Source organism: Botryllus schlosseri, chromosome 3, assembly GCF_051294905.1.
Source record: "Botryllus schlosseri isolate E-star chromosome 3, Bs_hap1, whole genome shotgun sequence".
Lineage (NCBI taxonomy): Eukaryota > Metazoa > Chordata > Ascidiacea > Stolidobranchia > Styelidae > Botryllus > Botryllus schlosseri.
This window is the reverse complement of record NC_137238.1, coordinates 23,465,848-23,481,477: the sequence shown is the minus strand read 5'-3', so window position 1 is coordinate 23,481,477 and position 15,630 is coordinate 23,465,848. Positions and strand designations below refer to the sequence as shown.

Here is a 15,630-nt window from a genome sequence, read left to right as displayed (position 1 = left end):
GGCCGCACAAAACGGTGTTGCGGGCCGTAGTTTGCCAACCCCTGAGCTAGGATAACCTGCATCAACAAAGTCACGGGTTTCAGTTAACATTATCGAATTTGTCAAAGCAAGCTATTCCGCCGACACAATTTACATAAGCTCCAGTGAATGATTCACGTGACAAATCTTGGAAATTACTTTTATTAGAATAATTATTAGAAATATCTTTCTTTACATTCTTCAAAGATTTTCATATGACTCTACTGAGGAGTAATTCACAATAGTAAGGTTTACAGGGGTTCTTCCTGATGAGAATCATTCGAAAATCCATAGGCCCATAGTGTGATGAGTTCTTTCACGTGTAATTATTCATTAGTCTGTCGCTTCATTTCGGGGTCAACACTGAATCATGGCTGATTTCAAGTTTCGTACGAAGATCAAAGACTATTACAACCACAATTCATATAAAAGCGTGATAGACCTATTGTATCCATCTCATAATACCGTTGATCGCTGCAAAGCAGTCCAAGAGCGGTCGGGATAATGCGCCTGCGTTGTGGCACTGCCGAAATCGCAGAGCTTGATAATTCCATTCATGGACACCAGGAGATTCTCGACCTGCAGAAAATAAAGGTCCAATATGCTTAATCCGCCAATGGCCTGACTTGTTTTAGTGTAGCCTACTCTGGGGATGAATTGTTTCACACAGACTTGAGAATGGAGCGTTCATATTGAAGCATACTAGAGTCTAAGCGAGTTATCTGGTATTTCTATAGCTGAAAATACAAGACATAGACATTATATTATACACTCTCGACTATCAGACTTATTAGGAGGTAAATTACAAACGTAGGCTATTTATCCTAGCGAATTCAAGTCTTTGGCATTCCCATAGGCCAAAACACTTGGGGTGATGACTCACAATAAATGCCATAAATTCTCAATAGAAGCTGAAGGTTTACTCAATCTAAACAAAATTGAAACAGTCTAATGATTTTAAGATCACAAAAATTGGCTCCATAAATATGAAGATCCACTTTGGTACAGACCACCTGATATATCATATAGACGCAAGGCATTTTATAGCCGGTTATAGAAGTGGTCGCCACATTTACGTACTGTATACCAGGAAATGTCTCCAGGATACGTCACCTCCAAAAACTTACTAAAAACAGACAACAGACTAACACTCACACAACAAGAAGGAAGCTGTACAGTAGCCTACGTAAAGTTTTGAGGTGACAACTTGAGGTAGCAAGCTTATAACTAGGGCGGGTTTTTTTTTATCTAAAAAGAGGAAAATTTTGACTTTTTTTGACCGAAACAAACTGAATTTTGACCAAATTTTGACCTAACGTATGCAAATTAGGTGTTTCCCCACGTAATGCTAAAATTGTACCAGTTATCTTCATTTCTGGTTGGAACTGGCTGTCCTAACGAAGTAGTTTGGCGTGAAAAAAAGTATTTTGGCTCAGAAACAGGCAACTTTTTACCTGAAAAAAACAATGTTTTAGCGAAATCGGGCCCTATGAAAAATTCCTGTGGTTACAATATGTATTATGGTAGAAATAATAAAAAATTTTGTCGTGCAACGAGAGATACTTTCCTACATTCTTGGGTAGAAAGTGAATGTCCTTACTAAGAAGCTTGCAAACGACGTTAAACAACAGCAGTCGGCTGACAGCACTCTGAAACACTGTGTTGCTTCATTCTGACAATGTTGTAAACATCACAATTTTTTATCATGGGCTTTTTAATATAAGAATGAATGCAATGCCCACCAAGTCTTTCTTCAGTTAAGATATTGCGGTAATGCGGTACGTTGACCATAACACCTATTTGCTTTATTTGACCGTTTACGATTCACAATGAGCAGTCGTGTACAACGGTAGGCCTATAAAATAGGCTACAAGCTGTAAAATATCAAACGATAAGTTCACCGACAGTGCAAAATCTACGATACAAATTAAATGCAGACATCAAAAAAATTTTGACCTTGTGAAAAATTTTGACAAATTTTGACCTAACGCTTGACAAATTTTGACATGTCAAAAAAAACCGCCCTACTTATAACTAGGGCTGGGCACAATGATTCGAGTACTCGAATCAGAATCGAGCATTAATTTTAATGATTCGAGTCGAGCATTAAAATACCATTTTTTCGAGTACTGAAATTATTCGCTCCTAGCAACTGAAAGTTAATTTACTAACGAGAATTATACTTTTGATACTATCCTCTACTAAGGAAGGAAGCCTTGAAATATTGATTGGCCGTGTCGCAGAGTACGAGACATAGCACAAAGCTACGATCGTTACTGGGAATAACACATTTCTGACGTCATGATCATCCCACAAAATTGTCAGAAGTGCACTGAAATCGTTATGGCCGAAAAAATACCAAAGTATCTTTAATGTGACAGAAAACAGGCATTATATTCTTCGTGGTGGCATAAAAGGCGCATATTTGAACTTCGACATAGTATAATCTGGTGTGACGTCATAATGAGTGATACTCGAATCTCAGAATCGAATCACTCAGGTACTCGATTTTGCCCAGCCCTACTTATAACTTGGACGAATAAAAATTTATCATGTTATATTGCCATGAAACGCAAGGCAAGTTGGTCCCATGAAATATGGTGTCATGTCAAGGTAGGCATTACAATTACCGCCTTTGGGCATTACAATTGATACCTGTACCAGGACTGTTCTAGTATCAATTGTAATGATTCGATTTCTACAATCTTGATTCCAAACAGTTTTTTTTCTCTCATCGAGAAATATAGCTTCGATGCATTCTTCAAATGTAATTGATTGTAAAAAATCTAAAACATTCAGCACACTGTTGCGATTATTCATATAAACTGCAGCATAGCCATAAATAGTCTTGATAAGGATGTACAAAATTATTGCGAAGTGGAACTGACATTATTTTCTTTGTGGCAGGAATAAGGCACACATTTGAAGTGTGAGGGGCTTGGACAAAAAACGAGAGAACCTACCTTCAAATCTCTGTGGATGATAGGGGGCTGTTGCTTGTGCATGTGCTGCACGGCTTGGCAAGTTTGGTAAAACGATTTCAGCACTTGCTCGATGGAGAAGCCGTCGGGTTCATTTTTCATGGCGTCAACGAGGCCACCTGCATATAGTAAATCAAATCGTTTCAAAAAGCAAGTTTAATAGGAACAGACACAATTTGACGAAGTATGCTACACCTGATGCATTTTACATTGGCATAAAAGCACCAGAGATTAGGACTAAATGCTTCAAATCCCTAATCTATTTACAGAACGCCCCACATGCAACGAAACATAACACCCCAGTGATCCAAACGTAAATTTGTTTTGATTATTATACTGTAAACACATACTACGTCGGTGCTCATAAGAAATTCTGTATGCTCATTCAATTCATGTGCAGCATGATGGGCCTACAAGTTATGACTGTTATAACACTGAAAGCGGGGAGGCGAGTGGCACAGTTGGTTATGCACCAGTGTGTCACGACACCAAGGGTAGTGGTTGGAATCCCGGTTCGGGCCTACTTCTATGTGTCGGAGGTTTATCTGGGCTCCTCATCACTGACCTCACTGCATATGCAGTGTCGTACGAAAAAGCCCAGATGAAGCAAGTAAAGTCGAGCTTACGAAAATCGGCTGCAACTGACTATGACGAGGACGCGTGCGACAGAGAGTGAAAGACGCGAATGAGAGTGTGACTGAACGAAGTTCGAAAAAATCGTACCTCAAGCAAAGACCAAGCAAAAGACAATATTCGTGATCGAGCGCAAATGACCTTATTGGCGATAAGCGCCAAAAATAGTTCAATAAATACAAATACAAAACACTGAAATTTCAAGACAGACACATTCACGGTATAAAATACAGCCACTAATTTATGGATGTTTCAAACATAATTGTATACCGGTAGTGCTTAATGAACCCCATTCATGGCTCACAGCGCCCCCAGTGGCACCGACCTAGCAACTTTGAGAAGCACTGACTTAGTATCACATCCAAATTCAAGTCTACGCCCATTAATGACTGAAATTGATTCTTTAGATCAGCTTTTGTACTTTAACTAAATACTCACTATTCTTAGCAAAGGACTTCATCTAACATATCGGATGATATCAACTGGGGAGTGCCCCACATTCACATACATTTTGTGGAGTCAGATATATCGGAAGGCTAGCATATGGGTCAATCAACAGATACCACACCACACACACTGTCCCAATCACACAGCCCTAATATCGTAATCTTACCGGAACACAGCTCCGTACAAACAAGGAACTCGTCATGGTGAAGACCAGAGTCTTTTCGCATGCTAGCGGCAGCCGAAACGTATTGAATAATATTTGGATGGCCGGATAATTTTTTGAGAAATTGAATTTCCTGACGAATCAACTTGCTTTTTGCCGTCTCTTGAGCAAGGAGCCTCTGAATGGTGAAAAAAAACAAGTGATATTTTGTCTCAATCGCTATTTTCGACGTCAGGGTTAGACAAATGGCTAGATTAGGGGAGAGGAGGCCAAGATGAGACACTTTTCTGATATTTCAACGCCACTCGAAGAGTATTGCCTTCTGAGGATTAAATTTGGTACCAATGGAAAGCCTCTGATCTATACTATTTATGACTGTGTCTTGAGGTGAGGGTAAGATGAGACACACTGTGTTCAAGATGAGACACCAAGCAATTCTTGCTCATTACGCCACCAATTCATCCCAAATGATGAATCAACTAGCAACATCAACAACAAAACATAATAATGATGAAATAATTCACTTTTAAAAAGAATTGCACATCATATATCAATTTAAATGACATCGAAATCGAAAACCAATTATCCATGGGATCCAGCAACAATAAGAGTTTCGGTATTACTTTGTCTTGTAATGTCACATCTGGTCCACTACTAGATGTATAATCTATCATGTGTGCCTTGAACAGTTAATTTCGAATATGACGAGGCTTTCCATGGAAAAGCCCTCCGAGACCCATGTCTCAACTTACCCCCATGGCACTGTCTCATCTTACCCCCTCACCTCAATTAGTGTATAAACGTCAATAAAAAAATTTCTGTCTACAACTATTCAGCGGTAAGCGCATGATTACACTGCTAATATTGCACTCTACCAGCTCCAGTAAAGTTGTTTTATAATATGAAGTACTATGATGGGTATTGGGTATGCCCTTACAAACGCGAATTCACATAACTGACACAGACTATGAAAATACAGTTTTTGGCATTTTTCTGCCCAACCTCTAATCTGTTTGCCTTGTTAATATGGTAGGACTATAGAATGACATTACGGGAACAACATAGTTGAATGAATTTGTCCATCAGAAAATCTTTCTACGAAAAAATTGCATGTCTCATCTTGCCCCGTGTCAAATCTTGGCCTCCTCTCTCCTACCTCATGACGCAATTCCAAGTTAGTAGGCTAATAATTATGATCAGCTGCATTTTATTTTATAAACCACCACTTTTTAACGGACACTTTTTTGCAAGTAGGCTACCGTAGTGTAAAAGCAGATCCAGCGACACGAAAGTTTTTTGTCGTCGCAAACATAGCATTCATTTGTATAATCTATATTGGATCGTGCCGCAACTGCGATCCAATGTGAGTAAGGCAATAAATTTGAATCAGGCTTTGCTGTGTCTGTCTCGAGAGTTAAAAGATTGCCTTACTGAAGACTAAGGAGACAGATATACCGTAATTTCCCATGTATAATCCGCAAAATTCTCACGATTTTTTGCCCTAAAATATGGGGGTGCGTATTATACATGGGAACAACACGCTTGAAAAAATCTCCCTCGATAAAAAACTTGAAATCACACCTTTCTTCATGTTTGTTTCCTATCGCGCATCACTTTCAGCCATCGTGCCCAGTAATTCGTATTATCAGTGTAACGCGCTACCAATTAGCAAAAAACGAGTTACCAATTAACGAGAGTCGTCTGCACAGCACGCAATCTCCTGCTGAGTTGGTTTGCCGTTTGCACGCGAGCGAAATTAGGTTATTCATCTACAGGCTAATTCATCGACAGGCCATGTGCGCAAAATATAATCGCTTGCATAATCAGTCGCACCTCCAACAGGCGTGGTGTGCACGACATAACAGTTGGCCTGAGCAATCGCATCTGACCTCGTGCGCGAGATGCCGCGTCGCCGGCCTCGCAGGCTTTGGCTGCTATCTACTATTGTCTAGAGGCAATACCGTTACTTGTAAAATGATTAGCAATCGCATCTGTAATAGGCCTCGTGCGCAAGACGTCGTGTCGCTGGCCTGAACTATCGCGTCGCCAGCCTCGCAGGCTTTGGCTGCTCTCTACTATTGTTTAGAGACAATGCCGTTAATTGCATGATTAGCGATGGTTATGTCATGATTGTTCGACAGTGACATCGCAAAACAGAACACCATCGTGTACTAAAACACAGCTATTCATGTACTGCGAATGCAGGGTGCGTACTATAGGCCTACAATCCTACATGGGTACAGGCTTTCTCCCAGAATTTGCATTCCATTTTAAGGGTGCGTATTATACATGGGGACGTACTATACTTGGAAAATTACGGTAGCCAGAAGATATGCCAAACTCTTCTTTACCAACTCAGTACGCGAGGTTTACTTTATGCTTAGATTTTTTTCCCGCCACAATATCACATTCATTTTATACACGGTCCACATCATGAATCATGGCCATGAAGCCTAGATAATAATTAGCCGTGTATGGTTTTGCCGATGTAGCCTACTATTCCATATACTTATATATTTTGTGCTATCAACAAAATAGATTGCCTCTCTCTAATTACCACACACGATCTGCCTACATACAAACTCATAATTAGCGAGAGCAGCATAGTTATCAGGCCGATCCTTCCACTGCATGATTATGTCATTAACTGGACATATGAAAAATTATGAAGTATTATTTAAAATACCGAAATTGCTGTTGTTACCTTCAATGCAAACTGCTTGCCTCCATCATCCTCAGCCTCGTATACAATGGCGAATCCACCTGAATCAAAGTAGAGTGTGAGATATGCAAGACTAATGTCAATAATGGTGTCATACACAAGAGAAGGAGAAATGCCTTGATAAAACAAAAATGAGATACAGCGTCCGGGATATATAATATATTTATATATAGAATGCATTCTGCATGTACAATATGAGATAGGGAATAACCAATTTTATTTCTCAAGTCCATAAGGTAGCCTGTATATCCAAGTACCAGAAAGAGAATCTTTTATTCATCAACCATGCAAATCAATACTGGTAGTATGCATGATCAATTATGCACATACACAATCAATTAGAATACATTATATTATACAATAGTATATTATGGTATATTATACGTTACATTGTATTATAGTATATATACAACTATACATGCAGTTGAAGTTAAGCTATGATAAAATGATCAAGGTATAGATCAGACATGGGGTAATCGCGATTAGTAATCGTAATCGATTACGACGATTACAGCATTTTCAAGTAATCGTAATCGCAATCGATTACATTCGAAAAAAATCCAAAGTAATCGTAATCGTAATCGACTACTTCACATATCTAATCGATTTCTTTGTGAAAGAACGATTACTTTTTATTTGTACAATGAATATGACATAACCGAATATTCGTGAACAAGGAAGAGATATTATATCAGGTTATCGATAGCGCAAACGGTTGATTATCAAACGCCACTGCTCATTATTACGTCAGAAGTATTAGCTTTGCTATTCCTTGCGTAAGAAGTATCCACACGTATAGTAAATATATATTCGGTGTACATTGTTGTGTGATTGTTAGAACAGTGTGAACCATGCTGTATATCAGGTTATCAAGACACTCCAGACGCCACTACCTCGCAGTAAGATAATAATCACCACTCTGCCGATAGTTTCAAATAGTAATTTATGTATTGGTGTTTGGTTATGTTCATAGTTAAACACAGTCTGACCGTTCCTGCTTGGCGAGCAGTAGGCATATCTATGTAGTATACGTATGTATTGTACGTATACCGGACAAAGATTTGAAATTTTGTACTCGTCAAGTAAAACATTACGATGGTTAAAATCAACAGCAGGTGATATATTTCATAACCGACCCGTTCTTTGCCGTTTCTCGTAATGGCAGCTTTCAGTATCTGTATTAAAAGTAAGGTAGAAATTTAACTTCACTTTATCTCATTCTCATATGACTCTACTTGGAACGGGCGCCAATAGTTATTTCACAATTCTTCACTCGACATTTATACCTGTCCCGCTTGCACACCATGTTAGCGTGGGTTTTAGGTACAATCATTACCAAAACAGCAATTCGTCCCCCACTCCAAACATTGGTATTGGTAGGGTTGTAACCAAAGTCACAATGTTACGAGTCACAAGTCAATCTCATTTTTATAGTGTTGACTGGAGTCAAGTCGAGTTATTTTCAATGCACCCCCGAGTCAAGTCCGAGTCCAAGTCCGCTAGTATAGGGTTGAGTCCGAGTCATAGTGTTTGACTCGAGTACGAGTCCAAGTCGTTACGTTCTCAGATCAGTTTTCAGATCTTTCCGGTTCACCCCCACTTTTTTCAACTCTGCTCGAGTGATATAGAATGGCTCGTATTCAAAATATAGTAATTCTCAACAGTTTTCACAGTTTACGGCCCATTTCCAAGTATCAGGACTGATAGATGAAATGCAAATAATGAGATAACTTTACTATTCTTCGAAGTTACATGGAATGTGTGTCTTGGCCGTTCTAGTCTCGAGTCATATGACTTGCATGACTCGAGTACAAGTCAAGTCATTACAAAAATTGACTCGAGTCGAGTCAATTTACGCATTTGAAAAAATGACTCGAGTCAGGCCCATAGGGTGGTCAGTTTTCAAGTTGATGACTGAATTTTGGCAATAGTATTGGTAATTGCATTATACTGCTATTCATTCAGATTTACCGGTAGAGCTGGGGGCACGTAATTCATAATTATAGCATCTGGTATGTTGTTATAAATACTTTATTGTATGTTGTTAATTCGTGACCTCCCGATTTTATATAATCAAAAGTTACTGTAGTCGCCCAAACCTAGCACACTAAAAGAAAAACTTTCGTGAGACGCACACACAAGTTGTCATGTCTTCATTCCTCTGTGAGTGCCCTGGTTGGCATTTGTATTGTTGGGGCTCAGATTGGAAGGACCGGACTATTCGTCACGCCCACAGATCGCGGCTACTGACAATGGACACATACCCAAAGTTTTGGCCAAGGTCATTCTTTGGTAGCACACTTTGTGGAGCTGCATGTTGGCCGTAATAGCATACGTCTTTTGGTGTGTCGTGGTGGGTTAATGACCGCCACCGAAATGCGTATTCCTATAAATTATGCATGTTTTTTTTTCTTGAGGGGGAGCGGTATGCATTTTAAAATCAAGCTATATATAGACATTAAATCCCGAAGCTCGAAGAAAATTTTCAAGGTAATTAACTCTCTTGAAAATACGCTTGAGTCCCCTTAGAGCTCGTTCCCGGTCCTATTGGGGAGTTTGGGGTGTGGCAGTTACAGACCTGGCAAGAATACAAATCGTTGGGTGCGACGAATAGTCCTGCATAGAGTTGGGCAATGGGTGCATTATGACGTAACAAGCAAATGACGTATGATTTATAAAGAAAGTTGTTATCTCATTAGACCTTTTCATTGCAAGCCTTATATTGTCTTCCAATATCTCTTCTGAAATTAGTTCTAGGAAGCAAAACAAATGTAATCGTGAGTAATCGTGATTACTTTTGAAATGTAATCGTAATCGTAATCGACTACTTCCTGATTCTGCTGTAATCGTAATCGTAATCGTAATCGCGGGATTCACTAGTAATCGTAATCGCAATCGATTACATTCGTGAAGTAATCACCCCATGTCTGGTATAGATAAAGCGTGTTGTCGATGGTGTCATCAACAGTAGTACCAAAGCAAAGTCACCCAGACCTGGAGCATTTTTCATTATATCAGATTAACTAATCACTGTGTATATTGTATAAGCAACATATAGAAACTCGCTATGAGCTCCAGTAGATTGCCAAAACATGCAAGTAGGCCTATCAGTCAAATTATATTTACAATACCATACATTTGAATAATTTGTTGGACCAGACATAGGTTCCTTATAATCATTGGAGATCTCATAATGACACGACCCTACAGCACTCAGCTGTATAGGCTGCTACATGCTACATGAAAAATGTGTTATATAGACGTGCAGGTTTGAGGTTTGGTGAGCCTATACCAGTTCAGTTTATCAATAATTTTCATCAATTCAAAACACCACAAGACCGCGATACAATGAAAAGAGGGTGTCGAAATGACTTGGAGTGGCCTCGTCTTTGAAATCTTACACCCACCTGGGCCTAGGCAACGTAAAGAGAAGGCATGCATTATGCAAACTGAATGAAAAATAAAAGATAATACAAAATGACAATATCGATATGTCAGGTCGTGGTTTAGTAAACTTGAGGGGTGATGACCAGTAAATTAAATACCAGACTATCAATGCAGATTACAAACAATAAGGCTAGGCCCTGTGGATATAAATCTGTATCAGCTGTATCAAAGCTGTATCAGCTGTATCAAAGCTGTATCAGCTGTATCACAGCTGTATCAGCTGTATCACACTAAGTATCGCACAGGCATCACTCTGCAATAAGTATCACGTCTAGACTACGTATGGGATGCGCGAAATAGTCAGGTAACACTTAAGTACAGCTCTGTATCACCCAAGTATTAGTCAGGTATCATCCAGGTATCTCTCTGCATAAAAAGTATCACGTCAAGACTACGTCTGGGATGTGAAATGGTTGCCGGAGAACCCGTCCCTTGGAGAACCCGTCCCTACCAACTCGGCCCTCGGAGAACCCGGCCCTTGGAGAACCCGGCCCTCGGTGAATTCCTCGGGAAATTTAGAAATTAAGTGTATTCACAAGTATTAATATGAATTAATAAAGTAATAATGTTATTATCAACTGATTTGTCGGTCTTGTAAGGAGGTCAGGGCATGCGTGGGATATTAGGGTTGCCGGGGGTGGGATATTAGGGCTGCCGGGGGTGGGATATTAGGGTTGCCGGGGTGGGATATTAGGGTTGCCGGGGGTGGGATATTAGGGTTGGTGGAGGTGGGATATTAGGGTTGCCGGAGGTGGGATATTAGGGTTGGGGGAGGGGGATATTAGGGTTGCCGGGGGTGGGATATTAGGGTTGGTGGAGGTGGGGATATTAGGGTTGCCGGAGGTGGGATATTAGGGTTGGGGGAGGGGGATATCAGGGTTGCCGGGGGTGGGATATTAGGGTTGCCGGGGTGGGATATTAGGGTTGCCGGGGTGGGATATTAGGGTTGCCGGGGGTGGGATATTAGGGTTGCCGGGGGTGGGATATTAGGGTTGCCGGGGGTGGGATATTAGGGTTGGTGGAGGTGGGATATTAGGGTTGCCGGAGGTGGGATATTAGGGTTGGGGGAGGGGGATATTAGGGTTGGGATATTAGGGTTGGGGGAGGGATATTAGGGTTGGGGGGGGATATTAGGGTTGGGGGAGGATATTAGGGTTAGGGTTAGGATATTAGGGTTGCCGGGGGTGGGATATTAGGGTTGGTGGAGGTGGGATATTAGGGTTGCCGGTGAATACAATATTTTCCGAGGGCCGGCTTCACATTTAATGCATTTTTAATACAAAATTGTTCGCGGGCCGCATTCTCCGAGGTCCAGAGTAGTCGAAAAACACCGTGAATACCACAACAAGTAGACCCCGCGTGCTTGATATGCAAAATTTCCCGAGGGCCGGGTTCTCCAAGGGCCGGGTTCTCCGAGGGCCGAGTTGGTAGGGACGGGTTCTCCAAGGGACGGGTTCTCTGGTAATCATGTGAAATAGACAGGTATCATAACACAAGGGTATCGTCTCCTAAAGGGATTAGATTCAGGTCGCGGTATGATTACCAGTGAACTCGGCACTTGGTGAATTTGGCCGCACAAACTCGGTACTTGGTGAACTCGGCACTTGGTGAATTCGGCCGTGCCGTGGTAGATCTCGTAGCGGTACCGGTCACCATGATTGGTTACTGGAATGTTTGCCGGTGAACTTGGCACTTTGAGTGGTTGTCAATGTTGTACGGGGGTCAGGGCATGCGTAGATCACACAGTCACGGCGTGATTAGATCACAGATTGCGTAACCGCGGGAAATAACGCGACGCTCTTCACTTGGTGAACTCGGCCCTTGGAGGAATTGGCACTAGAACACCTTCGCATTAGAAATGCATTTAATATAAATGAACAGTACCAAACAGGAAATTTAAACGTGTCGTGGCTCGCTGTAAATCTCGTAATCTTGGGATCCTTCAACCCTGTTATCGAGACACGCTAACCACAGAGTGGAATCGTCTCTCCAAAGGCAAAAAATAATTTGTTTTGATGTGATCATGCGAAACATTTGTTGATGGGGAACACTGGCTTGTCGTGATAGATAAACGAAGAAGCGCTGCGTTATTTCCGGCTACGCAATCCGTGATATAATCACGCCGTGACTGCGTGTTCTACCTACGGATGCCCCAGACTGGACACAGTGGTTGTTTTCGTCAACAAGTTGCGCGTGACAGAAGGGTTTCTTTCATAAAACAATTAAGTAATTGAACGGAAAGTTGCGCGTGACGTTACCACCAATTCCACTATGGCGGATGCCCTGACCTCCTTACAAGATTGACGAATTACTTGATAATACTATTATTAGTTTATTAATTCATATTAATAGCTGTTAATACACTTCATTACAAAATTTCCTGAGGGCCGAATTCACCAAGTTCCGAGTTCACCGGCAACCCGCAGTATAGCAAGGCAACAAGATGATTTGTGCGATGATGAAGCAGACCAAGATTCGCCCACTCAACAAGTATCACTCACAGAGGTGGTCAGTAACGAAGTACTTCTACTTTTTCGGACTTCGGAGCACTCAAGTATAGTTTTTCATCTATATGCGGTAATGAAAACAGGCCGGTGTTTCCCTCAAAGACTTATCTGGTTTGGGGTTGAATTACACCGAATGAAAAGGACTTTGAACTGACCTTCGGCGATTACTCCTCTCACGTACAGGGTGCTCTTTCCAAGCTCAACGGCAGATCCAACGAAGTCATCATCGCTGCCAGTTCCGCTCACAAAGTCAAAGGCGGACTTCAGGAACGACATCGCCCCCAGCTGGTCCAAGCAACCACAGGAAATGGTTTGAAAGTATCCGCAGAAATGAGTTACGGTAGCTTACGAATTATGCTCCTGCTATTATAACCTGAAAAACCAAAGTTAAGATTCAACATCAATATAGTTGACGATGTCAACTGCGGATGGATGGCGAGTATCATATTATTCAACCATCACGTAAGATCTACGATATCGAACAAGTAAGACGAACGCTTTCGAATGAAATTTGGTAAATTCGCTGAAACTTTGGGCGAATCGCAGAGGCACAGCTAACTCACAGTCCGAACTCAGAAATATTGCGAAACTCGGAGTCGCTCAACGATAAAATCATTATTTGGCTTTATCCGTGGAAGTCAGTAGTGCAGAACGGGAGAGAGAGAGAAAATATGAGATTGCTTGTAAAATAACCAGGAAATGTTATTTACTGCGCCAGGTCTGTTTATTTTAATCCAATCAATAGTACACCACAAGATAGCCATATCTTGAGAAGATAAAAATTGCCGTAAAGAATTGGAGTAGTCGACACCCACTTTGGTCATAGGCGAAGTGAAGAGGAGGCATGAGCATTAAATCAAAAGTAATAGAAGAAAACATGAAGACAAAAGAAATATCATACTATGGAAGGCGACGTCGATTTACGTATATGAGCTCGTGATCCAGTAATCTCAAGCTCTGATAAGAATAATATGATGATATGAGAAGATACATCAGAAAGATCCAGTTTTACAGTTTGGAATTGCCCGAAATATGGAGTGGGCTGCCAAATAAAATTGCACAGTTATATAAGTGGCAATCTAGTGACAGCATTACATTACATTGTTGGGTTATTATTTTTATCCGAACAAGTCACACACAATGTACAATGCGATAAGACACAATGCGATGTCATGAACAGATAGGAGGATGTCGAACGACACGCATCAGTAGCGATCCTTTACTCTAACATCCACCTCGGCCTAGAGTGCCCGATGTTACAGTTCTTTTCGATGTTGATCTTCTTTGAAGCCGGGTCCTTTTCTACTAGTTCTTTCCATTCCTTGTGAGTGGTTTCTTTCGTCGGGTCTTTTACTGGGCTTTTTTGTCGCCGTAAGAACGGCAACGGCGGGGGAAGAGGAGCCCAGATAAACCTCCGACGGGAATCGAACCCGGTTCTCCTGCGTGCTGGGCGCTTATCGCAACCACTACACTATCTCCCCCGCATATGTCCTCTTTTTCAGTAAAACCAAAATGTACTCGTGGGACTCCAAATTTAAATGTCTTATTTATCAGCAAATACGTCCTCTCTTTCTGTGTCCTCTTTTTTGGATCTTGAAACATATGGTAATTTCGTATAGACGATTTCCAGCGCTCTGGCGCCAGTAGTGTATGACTGGCCAAGATTACCGGACCACGACTGACATATCGATCTCGCTTCCAATGACATGCCGCCCTATTTCTTGTCGCTTTCTTTTTCTATACTGTATTCTTTACTTTCATTCAGTGTGCATGCCTCCTCTTTACTACGCCTAGGCCAAGGTGGGTGTCCGATTCCATTGACAAATCCAAGTCGCTTCGACATCTTCCTGTCTATTCATTGTATCGCATTTTTTGTGGTGTATTGAACTGATAAAATTGCTAATAAACCAATGATGATGATGATGAAGATTAGAACCAGCCACATTTTGCTCCCCTGACGAGGTTATTCGCCGACGTTTCTGAATCACTGGCGTAGCAGCCACCTGGCGGTTCTGGCTCTGCGCCAGGGGCGGCAGGCTCGAAGGGGGCGGCAAAATGAGGCTGCACCAGCCGGCTAAAAGCAGCGTAATTGGTAGTCCTATAGCTGGCGTCCCGCGAGTGAAATTTAATCAAACTGGTCTCAATCGAAAGCTAGTGTTGCGCTGATTCCGAAAACACAAATTAATAAGTTAACATGGCAATGGAACCACTCCGAAATAGCCGTCATGGCCGGTTGTTCCTGACAATCGCAACACAATGACCAATTGACCATGATCATGGAAATTATATCGAGCGATTATTCGGAACTACGCCGATTTTCAGACTAGCATGTAAATTGTATTTCCGGAATCAGGGCACCAATAGCTTTTAAGATCAGTATTGTTAAATTTGAGAGCTCGGAGGGCCTTGCCAACTATAGGATGACCAAGACAAATAATGCTGCTTTTAGCTGGCTCAGCAGTGGCTTGTCTGCGTATTCAAGAGTGAGAATTAAGTTGCGCATCTATTCGTAGGTTAGTGATCTATACTCTGGGTTACGATTTGGTACAGCCGACCGAGATAGCTGTGAAGGTAAACCAGTCCTAGGAATTGCTTAAGATGGTAATAATTGTCAGATTGACAGATTGCGCTTAAATTTATACAAGTGTTAATTAAGACTCGAAAATAAAACGTGTCAAGAGAGTGTAGCTTTCTTTAGAAAGAAGAAGGAAG

The 15,630-nt window shown here is 41.3% G+C and overlaps 1 protein-coding gene across 1 annotated transcript in view; it reads right to left on the bottom strand.

The window, feature by feature from the left end:
* Positions 1 to 13,281, bottom strand: part of LOC145436118 (cyclin-G-associated kinase-like) — a 42,168-nt gene extending 28,887 nt beyond the window's left edge. Inside the window, exons 1-5 of the mRNA XM_080313401.1 lie at positions 13,074 to 13,281; positions 6,947 to 7,005; positions 4,246 to 4,420; positions 2,982 to 3,118; positions 484 to 597 (exon numbers count right to left, since the gene is read on the bottom strand). Coding sequence (XP_080169527.1) covers positions 484 to 597; positions 2,982 to 3,118; positions 4,246 to 4,420; positions 6,947 to 7,005; positions 13,074 to 13,194 — 606 coding nt within the window. The 5' untranslated portion in view covers positions 13,195 to 13,281. The remainder of the gene's footprint in view (positions 1 to 483; positions 598 to 2,981; positions 3,119 to 4,245; positions 4,421 to 6,946; positions 7,006 to 13,073) is intronic.
* Between the last annotated feature and the right edge of the window lie 2,349 nt (positions 13,282 to 15,630).